A 20,130-nucleotide genomic window follows, 5' to 3' on the forward strand; every position below is an offset into this window, starting at 1 on the left:
ACAGCAAGAGTCAGGTTCAGCATACTTGATAAGCACCTGGCATAATGTGAAGCTCCTAATTAGGAATCTTTTATGCATAAACTGTATTTTCTTACACAGATTTGAATTGGGTACAGTACATGAGGCAAGAACGCACACTAGAGATAAAACACAAAAAGCTACCTGTGAAAATGACCTAATATTAGCAATAAAAGGGATCCCCTGGCATAAATACTATGTATCCAAGCAGCCTGAGGCTGCTTGTTTAATGTTACACAGTTGGTGCAAAGGCTTCTCCAATGTATTTCATGAATGCATACTGATGAATACATTAAAGCTGCTGAGCAAAAGCTTTGTGAAAAAATGACCCGGATTGGTATGGAACATGCCAGTGGGAAGGATGTGAAAGAAGCATAGCGTGCATTCAGCTGCTGTTTGAGCTGCCAAAAAAGCATCCATGCTAGCCAGATACTGCCTGGCAAATACAATGAGTAGATTGATTTTCTGTGAGTAAATATCTGACAAAGATGTATGGGATAGAAGACAAAGAACAAAGTATTCCATTTTGATCGAAATGTGTTTCCCATACTCATTCAGAGTTGCTCTGCGTATTTGGAACAGACTGAAATGATCCAGTAATTTCAATACAGAGTGCCTGAATAGCCTAATACATTTCAAGATGAGTAAGAATCATTAGCTCCTTGGCCGTAAGACAAGAGATTTATTTTGGTGATGAAGGCATCTGATCTGATGAGAACAAATGAGTTCCATCTAACAATGCACTTTGGTTTATTTGTGCTGGTTTTCCCGTTTCCCATGACTTACTGTTTTATATTTACCTATGCAAGAATACTGTCATATCCCTTTTCCCCTAGGCCTTATAATACAATATAAAGATTATTTTTACAGAAAACACTCAAACCACAGACACATAAAATTATACTATAAAAGTGCAAAATAATCTGGCAGATGTGTCTGGCTACTTGAAAAATACCTTTAACAGTGAAGGGTTTTTTAGTTCAAACCCTTTCGAAACCGCCGGAAACCCAAAGGCAGAGGCAGCTTTGCAGAGCCTGCCTTGTGACCAGCCTGCGCAGCCTGGCGCCTTCCAGTTCAGCGGGCTCCAGCCGGGCTCCCCCGCGGGGCTTCCCCAGCAGGCGCCGGCACACCCGGGGCCTACAGCGGCCGCACCCGGCCCAGGCCGCAGCGCAGTCGCAGCCGCCGCCGCCTCTCGCGGTCAGCAGCCCGGCCCGGGAGGCCGCCTACAAAGCCCAGGGCGGAATCAAGGGTGGCTGCGCCAGCTCCACGTTCATCTTTTACCTCAGCGGCTCCCGCCCCCGGGCGGGCTCACGGCCCGCTGGCGGCAGCAGCCCTCCGCGCCCGCAGGCCGCCTATCCCGCCCGCCGGCGGCCGCCACTGCGGTGCGGGGTTGCCCTCAGCGGGGAGCGGGGCAGCGGGCGGTGGGCGCCAGTCCGGGCCCCCGCCCCCGGCTGCCGCAGCGCCCGCGGCTGCCGCCCGCGCCCCTCCCACCCGCCGCCCGCCTTCCTCCGCCCTCCTGGCCCGGCGCCCGTCCCGCCTCCTCGCTCCTGGCTGGCGTCCCACTGGCCGCCTCGCAGCCCGGTGTATGTGCGGCAACAACATGTCGGCGCCGCTCCCCGCCATCGTCCCGGCCGCCAGGAAGGCGACGGCTGCCGTGAGTGCGGGCAGGGAGCGAGCAGCGGGGAGGCGCCGGCCGTCAGGGGTCCGCCCTGGCGGGCAGCGGCCCCCGCCCCGCTTTGTTCTCCGCTGCGGTCCCAGCCGCGGGCGGCGGTCCCGCCGGTCGCAGCGGCCCCGCGGCCTGGGGGCGAGGCGCACGGGCAGGCCCGGCTGAGGGCGGGCGCCGCCGCCGCCGCCGGGCGGGCGCCTGGCGGGAGGGGTGCGGCGGGGCGGCCCGGCCCGTGCCGCCTGACAGCTCTTCGCCGTTACTCGCCTGCCGGAGCTGGGCCGCGCTTGGGACCGCTCCGGGGCTGGAGTCTGCGCCGGGCCGGGGAAGGTCATCGGTGTCGCCCGGCGAGGCCCGCGGCGCCGTGTGCCGGCCGAGGGCGGGCGCGGCCGCTGATGGCGGCGGGGAGGCCGGGCAGCGGGATCGGGAAGGGACGGGACGGGGCAGAGATTTCCTTCAAGCAAGTCGTATCGTGCTCGAACTGTGCGCGGTCTTGTGCGGGCGGCTGTGGTACGTGGGTTAGCGCGTTTGTTGGGTAGCGATCTTACACCGCTACGGTTTTGTTTTTTTCCTTTAGGTCATTTTTCTTCATGGATTGGGAGATACCGGGTGTGTATTCTGATCCCTTACATACTTAATAGTTATTACAGTTTCAGATATAAGGCTGCGTGTTGTAAAGACGTGAGCAGTTAAAAGTTACTTGAGCTTCTTCGGCTGCAGTTGAATGCAGCGGCTAACGACAGATGAAATTTCATGTGTGCTGGAATAATGGTGACAGCTATTCATTTAAAATTTCCGGCATGTCTTCAAAAGCTTTTTCTTCGGGTTTTTCAATCATTTACCTAATTTGGTCTGAATGTGATCCCTCTTTTGTTCTTGAGTCAAATTTGGTGGGAAAAGAAGTCTGTGGGTTTTAGATCTTTTGCTTTCATGAGAGTGGGGTCCTGGTTATTCCTGTGCTTGTCTAGACTTGGGAGTTCTTTTGGGGTTGGTTTGTTTGGTGTGTTGTGTGCCCGTCCCCCAGACTTGTGGATTGCTGTTTTGCTACTAGGTGCAGTTAATCCATGGTTTCTTCAGTATATCATACATACATTAAAATCCAGACTCACTCGGTTTATCTAAGCGAGCTCCGAAGCAGTCACCGGATGTCTATGAATTTCTGTGTCTGAAATGCGATCTTCTGACTGCGCCTCCCACTCCCAGCCAATAGCTGCGAAATACCCTGTTTGCCTTGTTCCTGTTACTTCCACATCTGAGTAGAGATGGAGAGTAGGGAATTTCTGGGAGGTGTTCTAAGAGTGGCGTAATGTTTCCATTTGAAGCTTGTGTGTGCCGAGATGTAAGCACACATTCATTAAAGACATTAACAAGTTAGGAGTGTGTTGAAACCTTTTTTTGTGGGAGACTTTAAAGGAATTGGCACTTAGATACTGCAAATAAGTAGCGTTAATGTTTCGTCTATTTAGCTCCCTTATGGGCAAAATTGTGTAATATTTTTTAAAGAAATTTGGTTTTGTTACCTGGAACATGAATATTGTCTCTAGGTTGGAACTTGCAATGCTTAAGGCACAAACTTTTCCTGAAGAGCTAAAAAAAAAATCGGCTGTCAAAATTGAAACTTGTGTAACTGGGATACTTAAAAAGGGTCAAGTCCTTGCACTCGACAGTATTGTACAACTGAGGATGTTTGCTCTCACTTGTTGTGCCGACACACCACCCTGTTTGTGTTATCCTTTTTCCTTTCTGCTGGTTGGATGCAGCTGAAGCAGCAGTACTGCCTGCATCTTGGCACCAAATGTTCAGCAAGTGATTATAGAATTTTTTTGAGCTTTTGGAATTTGGGTCTTTGTAAGTCTGGCTGATGTGGCTTTGGCAAGGGGAAAAAACCACAGAGATTTGCTTTTTTAACATAAACTGTATTCATTATACAAATGTATTTCCATTTTGATGACAAAGCTAACTCACAGTCTCAAGCTTGCAAATACACTGAGTGTACTGGAATGTATGCATGAACAAGTCATAACACCTCTGTGGAATTATGGTGGTTTAGCTATATTTGTTCCTTTAGTCCACTGCAGATCAGATTAGCTGAAACGTCCTTTGACGTACTGCCATTTTGAGAAGTAATTAGCAATTTTGTAATCTCCCACAGTTTAAACTGACCAGTTCTACTTCACATGAATTTTTAAATTGCTCACTTCGGTTTACCAACTGTATTTTTTCTGCTCTGAGAAGTGTCTAATAGAGCTTATGTTCTTTTTCTCTCTTAGCTCCTATATAAATGGCACTTAAAGATTGCTACATACTTGTCAAAATCTGAACAAAAGGTACAACATATACAACATAAAGGATTGTTCTAAGGCAGGGGTCCTCAAACTACGGCCCGTGGGCCAGATACGGCCCCCCAGGGTCCTCAATCCGGCCCCCAGTATTTACAGAACCCCACCACCACCCCTCCCGGGGGTTGGGGGGGAAACCAAGCAGCCGCAGATGACTGCCTGCCACTGCATCCGCGTGCCGGCCCTCTGTTTAAAAAGTTTGAGGACCCCTGTTCTAAGGAGTCTGCGTAAATGTGTATACAATGTTGCTTTCCAAATTTGTCAGATTAATCTTACAGTTGTCTAAAAAAAGTCCCCAAATTCCTATCTGACTTTTTTGTCAGTCATATTTCTGCTTCAGTTTCTTATTTGGCCTTCTCCTAATACTGCAAATACCATGCAATATCACCCACAATTTGTATGTATAAAAGTACTGGTAGGAAGCAGGCTGAGATATACAGCCAGTGTTTCAAATGTCCGTTCTGTCTGTGTGCTTGAAATATCTTTAACTTTAGGTAGCATACATTAACTTTTCAGGATGGTATTAAAATTCAAACTAAACCAAACATGCTTTTGTGGCTTGTCTGCTGTTGGTCTGATTGGTGCAGCTGTGTCACTTATGAAGTCATTAAACATGTTTTCTGCTTAGAATAAACTTCCCAGTATCTAGTTTAGTGGGTGAGTTTGGAATAGAATACTGAGCAGGGAGAAAAATCAGGAAATACAGGTACTATTGAGCATTCTGGAACACCAAATACAGGCTCAGGCAGTGGTTCTGCACAGGTTCAGATTTGGGTCCAGCTCAGCTTATCTCTGTATGAGCCCTGGAGTGAGTCTTTCAGAGCTGTTTGTTTAAATTATGCTTTCCAGTTTTCTGGTTTGTAGGAAGCTTGATAACTCATCTGCCATGCTGATCTCACATTCATCTGGGTATTCATGCAGCGTGTACTTGAGTTTAAAAAGATAGCTGCAATCTGGAGCATTGCTCAGGACTGCATGAATCTAAGAGCATTTGAACTGAGCCAAAGTTATTAGGTCTGATTGAGTAGGCTGGCTCCACATAGAGTTAGCTTAGATGTCAGTTCGCCACTCTCTTATATCAAGAAATGTGGTTCAGAATAAGCAAAGTTGGCTGTGAAAGAAGCTGCCTCAACTCCACAGGAGCAGCAAAACAGCTGTGCTGCAACTATGACGGTCAAATTAGATAAAGTCTCCCTGGCTTTGTGTATGCAACAAATATTCAGAAGCAGAACAAACCTTTTAAGTTTCATACTATATTCGTAGCATGCTACAGTTCATATAAAATTTTTCTAGAAATGTGTTTTGATTGATCTAATCCAGCACATTTCATACTTGGTCTGTGCTGTTGCACTGACGTAGAAGTAAGAGCTGAGGCAAAACATAAATGCCATTTAATGTATTTTTTGTTAACAGGCATGGATGGTCAGAAGCGCTTGCAGGTATCAAGAGCCCCCATGTGAAATACATTTGCCCACATGCGTAAGTTTGTAATTTTTCTTGTTTTACCTTTTTCTGTAGAGTTACGCACTAACACACTTGCACAGATGATGAAGTCAAATATGATTTGGATGTCTCTGCATTTTGTTTATATGTTAAAAAAATACTCTAAAATGTTGATAATATTGTTAGTGTGTGAGTTACTTTAGGTCAAATCTGCATTTTTATTCATATTTTGCTTTTGTAACTATTTCAGAATGAAAACATTTGGAAAGTTTTATGTGCAAAGTTAGATTATTTTGACTTTGTTTTCACTGGATTGAGTTGTTTTGTTGCATTTTCTTTCCCTCCAACATTCAATTGTGAAAAGCCAGTGTTACAAGGAGCAGGTTTTGTATTTTATTGACCATTAAATATACTTTGTATTAGATACATGTACTTCTTAAACTTAGGTGCGTAGATGAAATTTCCCTGTTACCTACAGAAAGTTTCAAAGATTCACAGAATATTTGTATTTTCAGCAAATAATGCAATTTGAGCTGTTCTCGTGCAGTTTGAGAAGTGAAATACTTCTGAGCAGTGTCAGGAATCAGTAAATAAATTAAGATCTATGTGGTATTTACTTAATGATAGAAAAACTAATTAAGTATAATCTTGAATTTATTTTAACACAAAATTCAGATTGTCTTTTGCTCCAACAGTCTTGGGAGACATGGAGCATGGATAATAGGGAGATAAGTAAGCGATGTTTTGGTGTATTACTGATTACTGGGCTGTGATTTATTTCTTTCTTTTACCACATGGCCACGCTTTGCTGAGCCGTACAAAAAGAGCTTAGTGATATCTGCTGTTCTCTTTGCTTGCCCTTTGTCTTCTTTCTTTCCCCGCAGAACATAAGTTCCTCAGTTTCAGTAGATTAGAACTATAGCTGGATTTGATCCATGGCATGGTCCATTGATGTTGTTTTGGTAAGACAAATGCACCATAAGGGTGGGAATGTGTCCTGCAGTGAAGGCAGGCCTTAAGCAGATTCAGTTGTTGTGAGAAGCACGTGTGGCCAGACTTGATCCACCACTATGCTGCATTTGGCTGCTTCCTTAGGTTTGCTGCTGCTGCTGCATAAGGTGTCTTCATCCACTGAGCATGTGTATGGAACTGTGATAAGTAACTGTTACTTAGAAATAACTGAATGAGGTGGATATATATATATGTATGTATATATAAAATATGTATGTGATATATGTGCAGTCACACACACACATATATATGAGCTGTCCATTAATGTTTTGCTTGCTTTCCATAGAATGGTAATTCAATCCTGAATATTAAATGTGTTTGGGCTGGCAGGTTTCAAGAGAGATTTCTTGAAAAGATGCTACTAAGTACCTAATGTTAATTATGGTTTAAAAGTAAGACAAAATTAGAGATATGTAATTTCATGACATAGCTGCATATTCATTATTAAATTTCAGTATATGTCTTAAGTCAGTGGTGTTCGTTCTCATTTCTAGGCCAGTTATGCCAGTTTCTTTGAACATGAACATGGCTATGCCATCGTGGTAAGTATTTGTTCAGTTGCAGATGATTCTAATGAAAAGATATCTAGGCGTTTGAACTCATTGTTCTTAATTAAAAATCATGAACAACCAGAAGGGCTGGTTTTAATCACATGGAAGTATAAAAGCTTTTTGCTTTAGTTCTGTTACTATAAAAGGGCTTTCATGAGTATGCTCTCTACTTGTGTGTCTGTGGTAGTGGTTATTCCTCAGGACTAATCTGTATGTCTTAAAATATAAACCCTAATTTATTTTACAAGTATAGTCTGGAGTCTGTGTTGTGTATGAATTCATAGTCAGTAGTAGTAGAGTTTATTGCTACTAGTGAGTAATATTTGGTGGGGCAGTAGGATATCTAGAAAGTGTTCTTTAGAACATCTATTCTGAATAGAGAACAAGAAAAATATGGTAGATTTCAGTGGTCTTAAACTAGTCCTCCTTAGGTTTGTGGGGTTTTTTCCCATCAAGTAACTTGTGCTTGTTTTTCATATATTTCTTCAAATGGTATTCTAATTTTGTACCTGCAACTGATAAATTGAAATTCCTGCTGATATTTTTGGAGCAAATATCAAAACTGAGCTGTTTAATCTGTAAATTACAGAAGATAAAACTCAGAAAAGGTTTTTTTACTAGATCTAGCCTTTTAGCCACATTCACAGATTGTTCGCTATTTCTTGTAATCTGTGCATGGTTGGCACTAAATGATGTTAGCTACACATTTTTGTGTGGAAATTATCTCAATTTTATTATTTGTGTTTTAAGTGGAATGGATGCTCTAATGAGTAATGCTCTTGTTGATGTTTTTGTAAGGTTTGATATCATTGGACTCTCTCCAGATTCACAGGAAGATGAAGTTGGGATCAAGCAGGCAGCGGAGAATGGTATGCTTAGGAATGCTTTTTATCTCTTAAAAGTACTTCCATGCATTCTTAAAGATGAATTATCAGTCTGAAACAGATTTGTCATTGACAGAATTGTTAGGGAAAGTAATAAGTATATACTGTATTATTGTTGATCAAACTTTAGCTAAGTGCATTGTTTGTTGTTTTGTTTTCTTCTAAACTTCATGAGTAAGTAGAGTAATTCACCAGTATAAACACTTCATATCTCAAATAAGAAAGGGACATGGTAAGCTTAGTGTATTTTTGTTTTTAAGACCACCTGAGTAACACAGCAGGTTAGAGCTGTATGAGCATCCACTTATGATGCTGGATAGTTAGGAGAGGGGTACCATCTTCCTGCCAGTGGGGCTTTTGTGAGACTTACTTGCATGTTTTTCTCTTTGGAAATGATGCAGTGGCACTGGAATTTCTGATCATGCTCTAGATCCTTTGAAGCTTTTTGATGTATAGCAAACTAGATTTTCCTTTTGCTAACTTTCTGTTGACATCGGGGAGAGGGTCTCTTTCCTCTTCTAGACGTTCTACAGAATGGAGTAGTTTTTTACTACGGACCTTTATTTATGTTGCAGTTAAAGCACTGATAGATCAAGAAGTAAAAAATGGAATTCCTTCTAATCGAATTATTCTGGGAGGCTTTTCTCAGGTAAGGTATGGTTGGAAAGAACTGTGTCTTTCTAAGGAAGTAACCTACCTTTCCTAACGTGGGAAACCCAGATACCTGAATTGAAAAGAGCTGATGTTATGTGCTTCTAAAATTGTAAGATGGTATTTTCCTTTGCCTTATCAAATGAAGTTTTTTATGCAAATAATTAGTATTCACGGGAAAATAAACATGTGTGTGGAAAAAAGTACTAAAATTAATAGTCTATGTAAAGTCTTTATGCATATAACATACATAGCTCTGCTTGAAAATCTTTTTAGTATTTCTAGTTTAATTTGATAGATATTTGATGGTCTGGATTTATTTGGGAAATTCTTCTCTTCATACTTGTAAGACATCTGTGGTAGGGTCCATACACCAACTCCCCAGTCTGCATGCAAATAAATTAAAATATTAAAGCAGTGATAATACTGTTACAATTGATCATGCTTCATTTAATGGTTTTTTGGTCCCCCTCCCCAGCTGCTAGTTACAGTAAATTGGCTGGTTTACTTCTGAATTGATCACGTGGGCTTGAAGAGGGAAACAAGGCACAATAAATGTTATACAGGAATACTGGTTTTAGTATAGGTTCTGAGGAAGAATAGATTGAAATAGAAATAGGCTTTTAAAGGAGAACCAGATATCTTGAAACAAGCATTAAAAGGAATGTTACCATTCTAATACTTGCATCTCTTCATCTTAGGGAGGTGCTTTATCATTGTATACAGCTCTTACAACACACCAAAAATTAGCAGGTGTTGTAGCCCTCAGCTGTTGGCTTCCTCTGCGGGCTTCTTTTCCTCAGGTATTTATGTTTCTTTCCTAAGCTAATTTGCACTTGGGGAATGGGTATATCTGCAGATTCTATCTTGTGCAGGAATTAGGGGCCATCGTTAGTTATTACCAAATACTAAGAGTTGTTTGATAACTTAAAAGTTTTTAAAATAGGGCACTAGAGTTTTAGAGTTTGGCAAGTAGGGAAAATGAGGAAATACTCTGTAGATATCGCTACTTAAAATGACATTCCTAGGAAACTTAAAGGATATAGCAGATTTTCCTGGAAGATAAGTTTACTATTTGCCAGTTGTTCCATCTGCAAGGCTCTATCTTATTAGAGACTAGGTTAAACAAAGTATCAGATTTTTTTTACTTGGCCAGAAATTAAATTCTTCTGAAATTAGTGCCAAGATTTTACTTCCAGGTTTTTTAACTGTGTTGTCAGACACAGAGGTTGCTTCACAAGGAACTTGCAGACTTTACATTGGGGTTTTTTCCTTAAGAATTCTACTTACTTGTCATGCCACAGGGCACAGTGCCATGGGGTTATTTTATTGTGAAGATGTTAGCCTTACCTCCACTTACATTCTCTTTCTTCTCTTCTGCCCTCTAACTCCACCCCTAACAGGGTCCTATCAGTGGTGTCAACAAGGAGATTGCTGTTCTTCAGTGCCACGGGGACTGTGACCCATTGGTTCCTTTAATGTTTGGTTCTCTCACTGTTGAGAAGCTAAAGAGCATGATAAATCCAGCCAACATAACCTTCAGGACTTATTCTGGCATGATGCATAGCTCATGTATTGAGGTAATTTTCTGATGATACAGTGTTTTAGCTGGGTCTGTATTTTAATTTTTTTCCTCTCAAAACATATATATTAGGTGTGGGGTTTTGGGGGTTGGCTAGGTGTTGTGCTTTGTTGTTGTTATTGATGGGGTTTTTTTTTTTTTTTTTAATAAGTCCTTGATGCTACTGACTTATTTTCGTAAGTAACTGAATGCATGGCTGAAAAAGCATCCAAGGCAAAAGTTTGCATGACTAGTGGGAATGTCCTCAGAAGATTGTGTTTTTGGGACTAGACTAGTTAGTCTATAAATTGCTCTTTCCCCCCCTTCCCACTTAATTTTAATTAATTGCTTACTATAAAAAAATAAAAATCACTGACTTGGAAGGCACATTCTCACAGCATAAATCCAGCTTGGTGTTTTGGAGAGAAGAATCCTGTTAGTTCTGTGGATGGAGGCACTGAAGGAACTGGGAGAGAGGGTTGACACTGTGGAAGAGGCAGGCTCAGAACCTGTATTTCTAGTCCTGGCTCAGCAGGCAGCCGAGCTGATGTAATGGCTTGCTCCTGCCAGAAAGGGGTGGATCAGTTCCCTCTGCTCATGACCCCGTGGCCCTCTTCCTTGCATCAGCTCTGGGACTGATCAGAAATTTCTTTCAACCATTGAACTTGCTAAAATGGCAAAAGCTGCTGGCTTCAGTTTTTGCAGCTGTAGTGAGCTGAAGCATCAGAACTCACACAAAGTGTTAGGAGCAAGAAACAGAAGAGCATGCAAGGAACAGATCTGCCATTTGTCAGCAGCAGTAATTTGTTGATATTGCTGCATCTTGTGGGAGCCGTACCTTTGGACAGCCCCTTTGGGACATTTACACAGTTGTATTGCATTTAGGTAGTGATAGCATTGAGTTGTCTCACAAATGTATTAATAACGTGCTCTTTCTTACAACATTGACTTAATTAAAAAAAAAATATTTTTAACATGGATTGGTTTCCCAGTCTAGTTAGCTGTATTGCTTTTCCTTAGGGAAGGAAGCATCATAAGGGTGAAACGGAATAGTTAAGAGGAGCTGCTGGCTTCTCACACTGCTGCTAACTTGCAGAAGTTTGAAGTATAGATTAAGCTATGGGTGTAGCTACATTTCAATCCTATCCATGCTCAGCCTGCTGCTATTCAGATCACTTGATGATTAATATGTAGCTTACCTGCTGAACCTCAGAGAGAGAAGGATAGAAGTCTTTGCTCTTTTTCCTCTATTTTGCCTCTTCTGAGTACCTAGAGGAGTTATTAGCCTTGACTTGTGTGCAAAGTGGTATGACTCTATCAAGTATCGAATTACTCAATATTTGTAGCTGGGCTGCACATTATAACTGAAATGTTGAAACATGATTGTATAGCTGAATATATATTAATAGGGAACTTCAACTAATATATACTTTTATCTTTAAACAGGAAATGATGGATGTAAAACAGTTCATAGACAAACATCTACCTCCCGTAGACTGAAATGATATGTGAGAAGCCTTCTATATAAATACACCAGCATCAACTGTGGTAGAGTGTTAATCTTTTCATATGCCCAATAAGAAGCATTACTTCTATACCTGCAGTGTTACTACTGTGTTGCAAATTTATACTTAAGATGAGGGTTGAATAATACACGTGTACAAGAAATGATCTGATCATCTTTTCAGTATTAATCATACACTGTTGGGACTACACGAATGCGGCAGCTAGGTAACAATGGCAGAATGTAACCTAAGCATACTGTTTTAAGAAGTCTGATTTTTTTTTTTTTTTGCAGAATTTTAGAGTATTTGTACAAGCAATTTAAATTCTAATTGTAGGTGAGCAACATAAATGCAACCAGTTTAGGTATACTTGAGACATGATTTGTTCTTAATACTCACTGAAAACACGTTAAAATGTTTCCTTTATGTAAAGGATGCGTGAAGTACACAATGTGTAACGTAGTGGGCATATGATGGTCGAATAAATGCTACCAAGGACAAAGCTTTAAAAATTAAATGTGAATTGTTACTCCAGATAAGAAAGGTTGTTCTGCTGTAATGGCTAGAAGTCAGTGGAAGTATTTCTTATATTTAAACCACCTCAATCTTTAATTGTTTTCGTATAGGTAGATATTTTTTGGAAATTCTAAAGGGACTTATTTCTTGTTAAACTGTCATTTGTCATTTATTGTCTGTCTCTTTAAAAACTACCATAAACTCATGTCAAATGCTGACTTGAAACAGAATTCTGAGGAAGTGCATAGGATTAATTTGAGTTTCATTTAAAAATTCCTGTTTTCATATTGAATATTCATCTTGTGCTTTTAGTCTTTGTAGCTTTCATTTGTGCAGAAATGTTGATACATTTCATGTGAGCAATTCCAGCATATAGTTTTGATTTTTCTGTCTGTTTTGGAATTATTAACTGAAAATAATGCTGTGTACTGTTGAAGTCTTGCCTGTAACACAGACGTTGACTAATCTGAATTCTTTATTAATAGAAATAGAAGTGCATTTGGGATATAACTTAAACTTTAAATTGATCCCTTCAAATACTTTTTTTTAATTGCATGTTGAGACTTGAGTTTTTTCTGAAAAAGAACAGAGCATTTTATTTTCAAATATATCACTCTACATTTCCCTAGATCAGTATAGCGTAGTAATATGAAGACCTACTATAGGAAAAAAGTAAATCTGCAAGATATAGAATGTCTTTTATCTCAGAAGCTTAAAATTGTAGGATGCACTGGATTACAGAATTTGATGCACACTCGAGAGTTTTTTGCAGTTGAGACATAATTTACTTCTGGAAACAGCTGTTCTTCTGTAGAGTTCAGAGGTTGTCACACACTAGGAATGTTTAAAAAATACACAGCAGTTATTACTACATAATGTGCTGCATAACAGTGCTCCATACTATAATATGTTTGCAAACAAAGAATATTCCTGTTTGGGATGCCTCTGTGGTGTCAGCACTGTGCTTTGTACCTGCATTTTAAGGTACTTTCTCCTCTCCCAGCTTAATCATTAATCAAGCGGTCCTCTCACAGTGTCTATGAATTTACATCTGAGGCATCTAACAGTACAAGTGCATAAATGGAGAATTATGCCTTTATATCCCTTCTTAAACACAACTGCTGCCAGAAATCTGACTTGTTCATTTAGTGTGAGTTTCAGTTTTCAGTGATTTTTTTTTTTCATATGTATTGCATTTCATTTTTTGGAAGCTGTTTTTGTTTTGTAATCCAGTTTCTCTGGAACTCAAACATCTCAATATGTAAAATTGAAAAGAAGTTTATTTCTAAATGGTATTGAAATTCTTTGGGAATTCCATCTGTGTGGTTGAGAAGGCATGTTTATTAACTTTGAAGTTTTAATTAGTCTTTTCTCTCAGTCGCTCTGTTCTATAGACCTGCCAATTTGTGTTTCAGTTAATTTAGTTCACAGAAGAAAGCATAATATTCTTATTGTAGTTGTGCCAAAGTTTTGTTGAGAAAACAATATGTCCTACCTTAGAGTCATTCCCAAATTACGTTAGGTAGTTTTGCAGTCCTGCTGACTTGCAAACTTGGTAAGCAAACTATATGTTATTTCTCCTAGCTTTTAGATTTATCTTCATTCCTGTTGTCTAAATGGTTCCCTGAATATTGGCATGTTTCCAGAGTTCTTGCACAAGCTTCTAATTTTTTCCTTTATTATTTCCTTGTTCTGTTTGTAAATTGTTTGATAATGCTGTTTGGCTCTCTTGTTCAACTTCTAATTGTGCTCATTTCACATATTTTTTTTCTTCTGTTAGAATGAGTTTAAAAAGATATTTCTGAGATGTTAAAATGAAATCAGTTTTAGCTTTATTCTGTGTTAGTTTCATAGCAGTTTCTTCGGTTTGGTGAATGTGTTCACAACTTGCAGTCAGTTTCTGGTATTTACACATTTTAATTGAAGTCAGTTTCAACTATCTCTATGACGTTTTCATATGTTTTTCTAGAAATGCTTTATAAGCTGACTTCATTCAAATATTCAGCTATCATAACCAGATTCTTTTTTATACTGTTGTTTTGCTCCTTGCTTTATCTGGAAAGGGCTGTGTAACCAAAGTAAATGTAAGTAAATGTTACAACTTACTCTGAATTTCTGTATTCTAGGAAAAAGTCTCCTCAAGTTTGTTTTGGTTTGTTTGTTTTTTTTTTTGAGGGGAGTGTATGTGTGTGTTGTAGTTGGAGGTTTTTAAAGAGCCCAGAAGCTAGAGGAAATGTCAAGAATGTGTCCTTCCATATTACAGGGTGTATATTCAGCTTCTGTCCTTAACTTCCTGGCTGCTTGGAAGGCTGTGTGTATAATCTTGTAGCTGAACTGCTTCCCTACCTGAAGTGATTTGATGCTGGGATTGTTGTCATAACTGCATGTATTTTTAGGCTGAATGATGGCTCAGCCTGGTGTGGTGGTTTTCATAATACTCTGTTTAAATGGAGAAGTTGGATTGTCAGTGTTCTAAATGTGAATGTCCTATCTTCGTAAACTACAATTTGAAACTGTCCAATAATTAAGTTTGGTTTTTGTAACGTTAGACTTTCCCCAAAATGGGATGATGTCTGTCAAACCTGCAAAAGCATTGATATGAAATACCTTGCTTGCAGATTGGTTTGTTTCAATGGGTATCTAACTCCCTAATCCGTTTTAAATTTCAAAATGGTACTTAAATTTGACTGTAGTTTTGTGCAGTCAGAAGTCTGACTTCTTGTTGGAATATGTTGCCCACTTCTTAATAGACGTGTTGAATTATGTATTATAAGCCAAATCTTCTAGCCATTCTTGGGGTGAACCTGTGCTGGGTTCCATACTGTGGTGAGGGGTGTATAATTTGGTCTCTTCTTCCTGTCTTGTATAATTACAACACAGTAGACTGGTAAAAATACTGTACACTGTAACTGGTATTAGAACTGTTAATTAAAACATGTTCTCTCTAATGGAGTATACTGCACTTCATTGAAATCATTAGGCTGCATCTTTTATGTAGAGGTGCTATTTCTGTTCATGGATATGACTGAGAACAAACTATGTTAATGAAGCCATATGTACAAGGCCTGTGTAACTTAAATTTTGTAAAGAAATACTGAACGCTTACTCTTTGTGTTATGAAATATGAGCCATTTATATTTAATATAGACATTTAAGATGTAATTACTTAGTTTACTCATATTATTTATTGTAAGAAATCTTAATTTTGGAAATTATTTCTGTAGTAGGGAAAATGTGAAAATTTATATCATTGTGAAATAAATTTCAATCAGCATTTGGGCAAGTACTGAAGACTCAATACTTACCTAAAAGAAATCGAGTTTTCATGTCCTGTGAAACAGGCACTTTAGAGGCTTCTTGCAAATATGTTATGTGGTAATGTATGCATGATTCTATAATATGAAGGAATGATGATTTGAAGTTACTGAAAAGGAAAAAAAAATGTTATGTCTTGCTGCCTTGTTGAGAGAATGCTAAGTGTGATCTCATTGTTTTTCATATTCTGGGTTAATTTTATTTTAACTTGCTTTCTTGGTATTTGCAGTAATCTTGGAAGGTAGAGGAAATTAAAATATTTTCTAGTAGCCTTACTCTAGGACGCTAAAGAGCCAAAGTCTTCTCACTGTGTATTGCTACACCTTTAAAGCTCTGAAGGTTCTGCTGTGTCGGACAGCCTTTGAAGTTACATGAGGTTTGGCATACATACCACTTAACATATTTGTTTAACAAGCAGTTTTCATGTCAGGCATTATGTACACTCTTTAGGTTAAGTAATATTTGAGGCTGATCAGGGGTATACGTAGTGTGAGGCACTCGGGAAAAAATTTGAGATTATCTGTAAAGGGGTCCTGAGAGGGAATGAGGTGTACACGTAGTAAAGGTAGACTTCCTGCCTTAAGCAGTTTAAGGCAACTAAAAGGCTGCTTGTCTCCATAGAATGTGGTGTCTAAAAGTCATTGTGGAGTACACTTAGGAAGTTCCTGAACATGTGGAAATACACGATCGATGCAGTGCTGTATGTGAATATATTATGGCAAAATAAGAGTCTAAGAATAGCTAGTAATAATAAAGATGCAATATTATACAGAGTAATTTGTCAGTTTATATTTTATGAAAAACTTCTTGAGTAATGTTCAGTTTCTATTTATTTTCAGCCCTGGCATCCCTGGGGAGATAATTGTGAGGAGAAACATTGGCTGGATTTAGCATAGTAAAAAAATTTACAATGTACTATTGTATTAAACTTTGTCAAATATAGTATGAGACCACTGGTGTAAATGAAGAAGGTGACTCTTCAGTATTTTTCAGAATGTCGGTTGATTAACTTGGAAATGGGAATCTTTGAAGAATAATAGCTGTAGAACAGATCCTCCTCTCTTTTTTTCTCCCCCCCATTTTCATTGCTTGCCACTCTCCTGTTACCTCTGGATTTGGGATAACAGGTTTTATTAATTATCTTTGAGTGGAACAAGTACCTTTGTTGTAGCTGATTAAAGCTGATTTAAATGAAGTATAATTTAATGGGCACCCACACAGTGAATCGGTAGATAATGGTTTTCTCTTTGTTCCAATTACTAGAATAGAGCAACCCATTGCCTCCTTTTTTCTCTGCAAAGCTGGTAAAACTTAAAACTTCTAGCCAGTTTGCTGAGGTGTAGTGGAACCTTGCTTCAGGATAAGTGGGAGGTTTAGCTTCTGTGTGGGGAAGGTAAACTTCACTCAGGGGTTGTGGAGGGGTTTGGTTTTTTTGTTTGTTTGTTTGTTTTTAAGGCTGCTTGTCAGCGTTAACAGATGGAGTCTAAAGTTGGAGTCTGAATGTTCCCTGGTTGTGAATGTGATTAAACTCTTAAAGTAGCTTCTGTGTGAAATCATTTGCTATGTCATAGTATTTAAAATTATTTGGGGGTATCTTTAAAAGGCTTAAATATTTTCAGGCTATGTACAAAAAACAAGTAGAGGTTGCCCCAGAATAGTCTCATAATGTGACCTTAAACAAACCCAAAACCCAAACCAAAACATTTTCTTAAGTATTTTTTTATATTTAAATGCCTCCAGATACTGCTTCTAAGTTGAAAGAAGTGAAGACACTTTGAAAATTAATAACATACTGCAAACACCAGAAATTGAAAATGATACTTGGTATAACTTCAGGCCATACCATTATGATCTAGAGCTAGTGTGAGGAATTAAATAAAAAAACCCTCAACCCATCTGTTGAATAACCATCAAAACAACTAATCAAGATACATGTTACTGTTTCAGAAATTTTTGAGGAAAATCTTGCTGTTAATGAGGAATCAGAACTTCCATTTACTGCAGCTCCCCTTATGCATCTGTGTTTGGACTCATCTCTTCTTCCCCTGCAAAGGTTGGGGATCATTTGGCTGATTCAAACCAACTGAAATTCTGTTTTGGTAGACCTAAGTCATTGTTACGCTGAGGGCTCAAATAAAGAGGAGAGGCATAATAGGTATAATGCATGGTTACATAAAACCTTTTGGAATGCTGTGAATGTTATATTTTGCATGGTTGTGTTAACACTTGGTTAGAGAAGCTTTTTCCATACAGAGTGTTAGTCCTGGAAATGGAGGATTTCAGGTGCCTTGATAGGAGTTCAGAGATCCTTCACTACAAATTTTGTGTCTGCTACTGTTTGCCTCCCCCCGCAGTTTCTCAAGATGCTGTCCATGTCAAATGAGACTAGTCAGTAAAAATCCAAAACATGTAGTATGTGCACCCTCTTAAGAAAGCCTTCTCTGCCTATTAAGCCTTACCATTGTGGAAGGTCCTGTGGCCCAGCAAATGACAGACTCTACTGAGTTAAATGCAGGCTCCTTGCAGCAGCAGGTATATGGTACCTTTTAGAAAATGTTACAAAAGAAATGTGAGAACATGCTGTAACGGGTGAATGCAGTGCAACAAGTAGTGTGTTTTTTCTTTTTACTAATGGGTTTCTATCAGAGAAGCTAAACAGAAAGGAAAAGTTTGCATAGTTTAACTTCTGTTTGGTGTCTTTTCCCTCTCCTACTGTTCTTCGGACTTACAGAGGCATGTTACAGGAGAGATTGATGCTGTACAAAGCTGCTTGGTTTAGAACCAGCTGAAAGAGAATAACCATGGAGAGTGCTGTGTATTTCTTTGGAATAAAGAATTACTGTCCCGAGGATGATAGAGCAGCTAATATAAAGAATCTGGTTAGTATGGGTTCAGTTAATCATTCAGATATTCTTTCATACAGTACAAATAATGTGAGCTGTATTTTGTTTTCTTTTAATGCATCCATTCGCAAAGAAAGGATATGCATTGCCATCTAGTTAGTTTTTGATTTCCCTACTGAAATACTTCTCTGATGCTACTTTTATTAGTTTAGGTCTTAAACAATCATGATGTGCTTTCCCCTTATGGTCCTGTAGCAGGCCTTTTACTAGTGCTATATATCATTTAATTTACAATTATTTTTTCCTTACCTGATATATTTTGGATGTTAATACATTTGATCTGCATTTTTAAACTCTTTCCAGGCATATCCAATGAAGAAGGTGTAGAACTGTATTTTTAAAATAAATTAATACTGGAAGTCTTCATTCCAGAACTTAATTATGTTCAAACTGACCATACTGACTGATTTGAGATTTCTAATTTTCTGATAATTTTATCCCTGACCTAACTTGCACCTACTGTAGAAACACGTACAAGCTTGTTTACAGTTTAGTGTGCAACAGCTCTCGGCTGATACACTGTGTACTGCTGTTATCATTGATGTGCTTGTGGGAAAAATGATTGCCTTCATTTGAGATTAGCTTCTTATTTAACTTGAATTGATCATTACAGGTGCTAGGTTACTGCATCTAGACAAAATGGAATTAAACCTGAACTGGCATGATCCCTTGTATTTTATTTCTCCCCAAAGTCTGTCCCTGAAAGGTATTCTTTTCCTTAAAGAATCATTCCTTTTTCGTTTTGGGGTTTTTTTTCCCCCTTTGGGCAGAAGAAACAAAAAAGCTGCAGACAAAAGTTTCTGTATGCTTTTGGCCAGTTCATGGCCCAGATCTAACCTGTGGGAAGATCCTGTCTAGGTCCCTAATAATTTTAATTGCTTCTAGTACGTCTGTATGTGCAGGCCTTTCAGCTGGCAGATGCTGTGACCATTGTGTGCATTGAGTGTAATGTAGAAGTACCTGAAACACACCTGTCTCTATATGGCTTCAAAATACAAGACAGTCTTCCTGTGAAGTATGTGACACATAAATGCAGTGGCAGTTCTTGCTGTAATTACTTCTTTGAGTGTCGTTTCAAGGAAAACACCTATCTCACCTGTTCTCCAAAGTGCACATATTTTACAGTCCTCAGTTTACAACTCGGGCACCCACAGCATTCTGCTGCTTGCTAATAATAGATTTGAGCAGCATGCATAAGCACCGTCCCGGATCTTAGTAGGAGATAATCTTTCTGCAACCTTGAAGATATGCTTACCATCTTGTGGAGTAAACATGCCTATTTTACAGCGAAAATGGTTTAATGACGCTGTTGTTCTCAACAGCCAATCACAGTAACAAGGCATATAACTCGATGAACAGAATTTAATTGATGGTACATAATATAAATTTGTCTAACTTTTAAAATGTGTTATGTCCTGCTGGAACATATACGAGATTTAGACTAGCTTTAAGACTTAGCAGCACTGTAGCACATGACAGTGTGACACCTGCCCGTTGGAAAAGTTTATCCCCAACTCCGTTGTGCTGGCTCTGAACTCGTAAGCCCCACACTCGCTCTAAGATTGCAAAGGGGGATCCTCGCTCCATTTTATACAGAAGTAACTCTCCTAGGGACAGACGTTCAGGGAAAACCTTTTCCGTTGCGGGGAAGAGGGGGTCTTCTATCCATGTGAAGCTAGCAAAAGCAGGGCGGCCGTGAGCCGAGCCTTCCGGCGGCGCGCAGAGGGTGGTGGGCCGAGCCGGGCCGGCAGCGCTCGCTGCCCGCAGGCC

At 39.5% G+C, this 20,130-nt stretch overlaps 1 protein-coding gene across 3 annotated transcripts; it reads left to right on the forward strand.

Moving 5' to 3' along the window:
* Nucleotides 1–1,548: 1,548 nt before the first annotated feature.
* On the forward strand, nt 1,549–16,230 carry LYPLA1 (lysophospholipase 1). 3 transcript variants are annotated; one of them, XM_037379943.1, is made up of 9 exons: nt 1,549–1,672; nt 2,259–2,290; nt 5,434–5,499; nt 6,969–7,016; nt 7,824–7,894; nt 8,485–8,558; nt 9,262–9,363; nt 9,964–10,140; nt 11,568–16,230. In XM_037379943.1, exons 1-9 carry the CDS (start codon nt 1,604–1,606, stop codon nt 11,619–11,621), a joined length of 693 nt encoding a protein of 230 aa, XP_037235840.1. In that variant the 5' UTR covers nt 1,549–1,603; the 3' UTR covers nt 11,622–16,230. The 3 variants fall into 3 exon arrangements, with proteins under 3 accessions (XP_037235840.1, XP_037235842.1, XP_037235841.1); XM_037379945.1 differs by lacking the exons at nt 1,549–1,672; nt 2,259–2,290 and adding an exon at nt 2,102–2,191; XM_037379944.1 differs by lacking the exons at nt 1,549–1,672; nt 2,259–2,290 and adding an exon at nt 3,947–4,008.
* The last annotated feature ends 3,900 nt before the right edge of the window (nt 16,231–20,130 follow it).

The sequence above is a fragment of the Falco rusticolus genome, chromosome 3 (assembly GCF_015220075.1).
Source record: "Falco rusticolus isolate bFalRus1 chromosome 3, bFalRus1.pri, whole genome shotgun sequence".
NCBI classification, from domain to species: Eukaryota; Metazoa; Chordata; class Aves; order Falconiformes; family Falconidae; genus Falco; species Falco rusticolus.

What these genes read in the sequence shown, in the direction of transcription:
- LYPLA1 (XM_037379943.1), top strand. Translation starts at nt 1,604, where the DNA reads ATGTGCGGCAACAACATGTCGGCGCCGCTCCCCGCCATCGTCCCGGCC. An exon ending in CCAGGAAGGCGACGGCTGCC is followed by an intron (nt 1,673 to 2,258) that starts GTGAGTGCGGGC and finishes TTTTTCCTTTAG; the next exon opens with GTCATTTTTCTTCATGGATT. An exon ending in CAAGCAGGCAGCGGAGAATG is followed by an intron (nt 7,895 to 8,484) that starts GTATGCTTAGGA and finishes TTTATGTTGCAG; the next exon opens with TTAAAGCACTGATAGATCAA.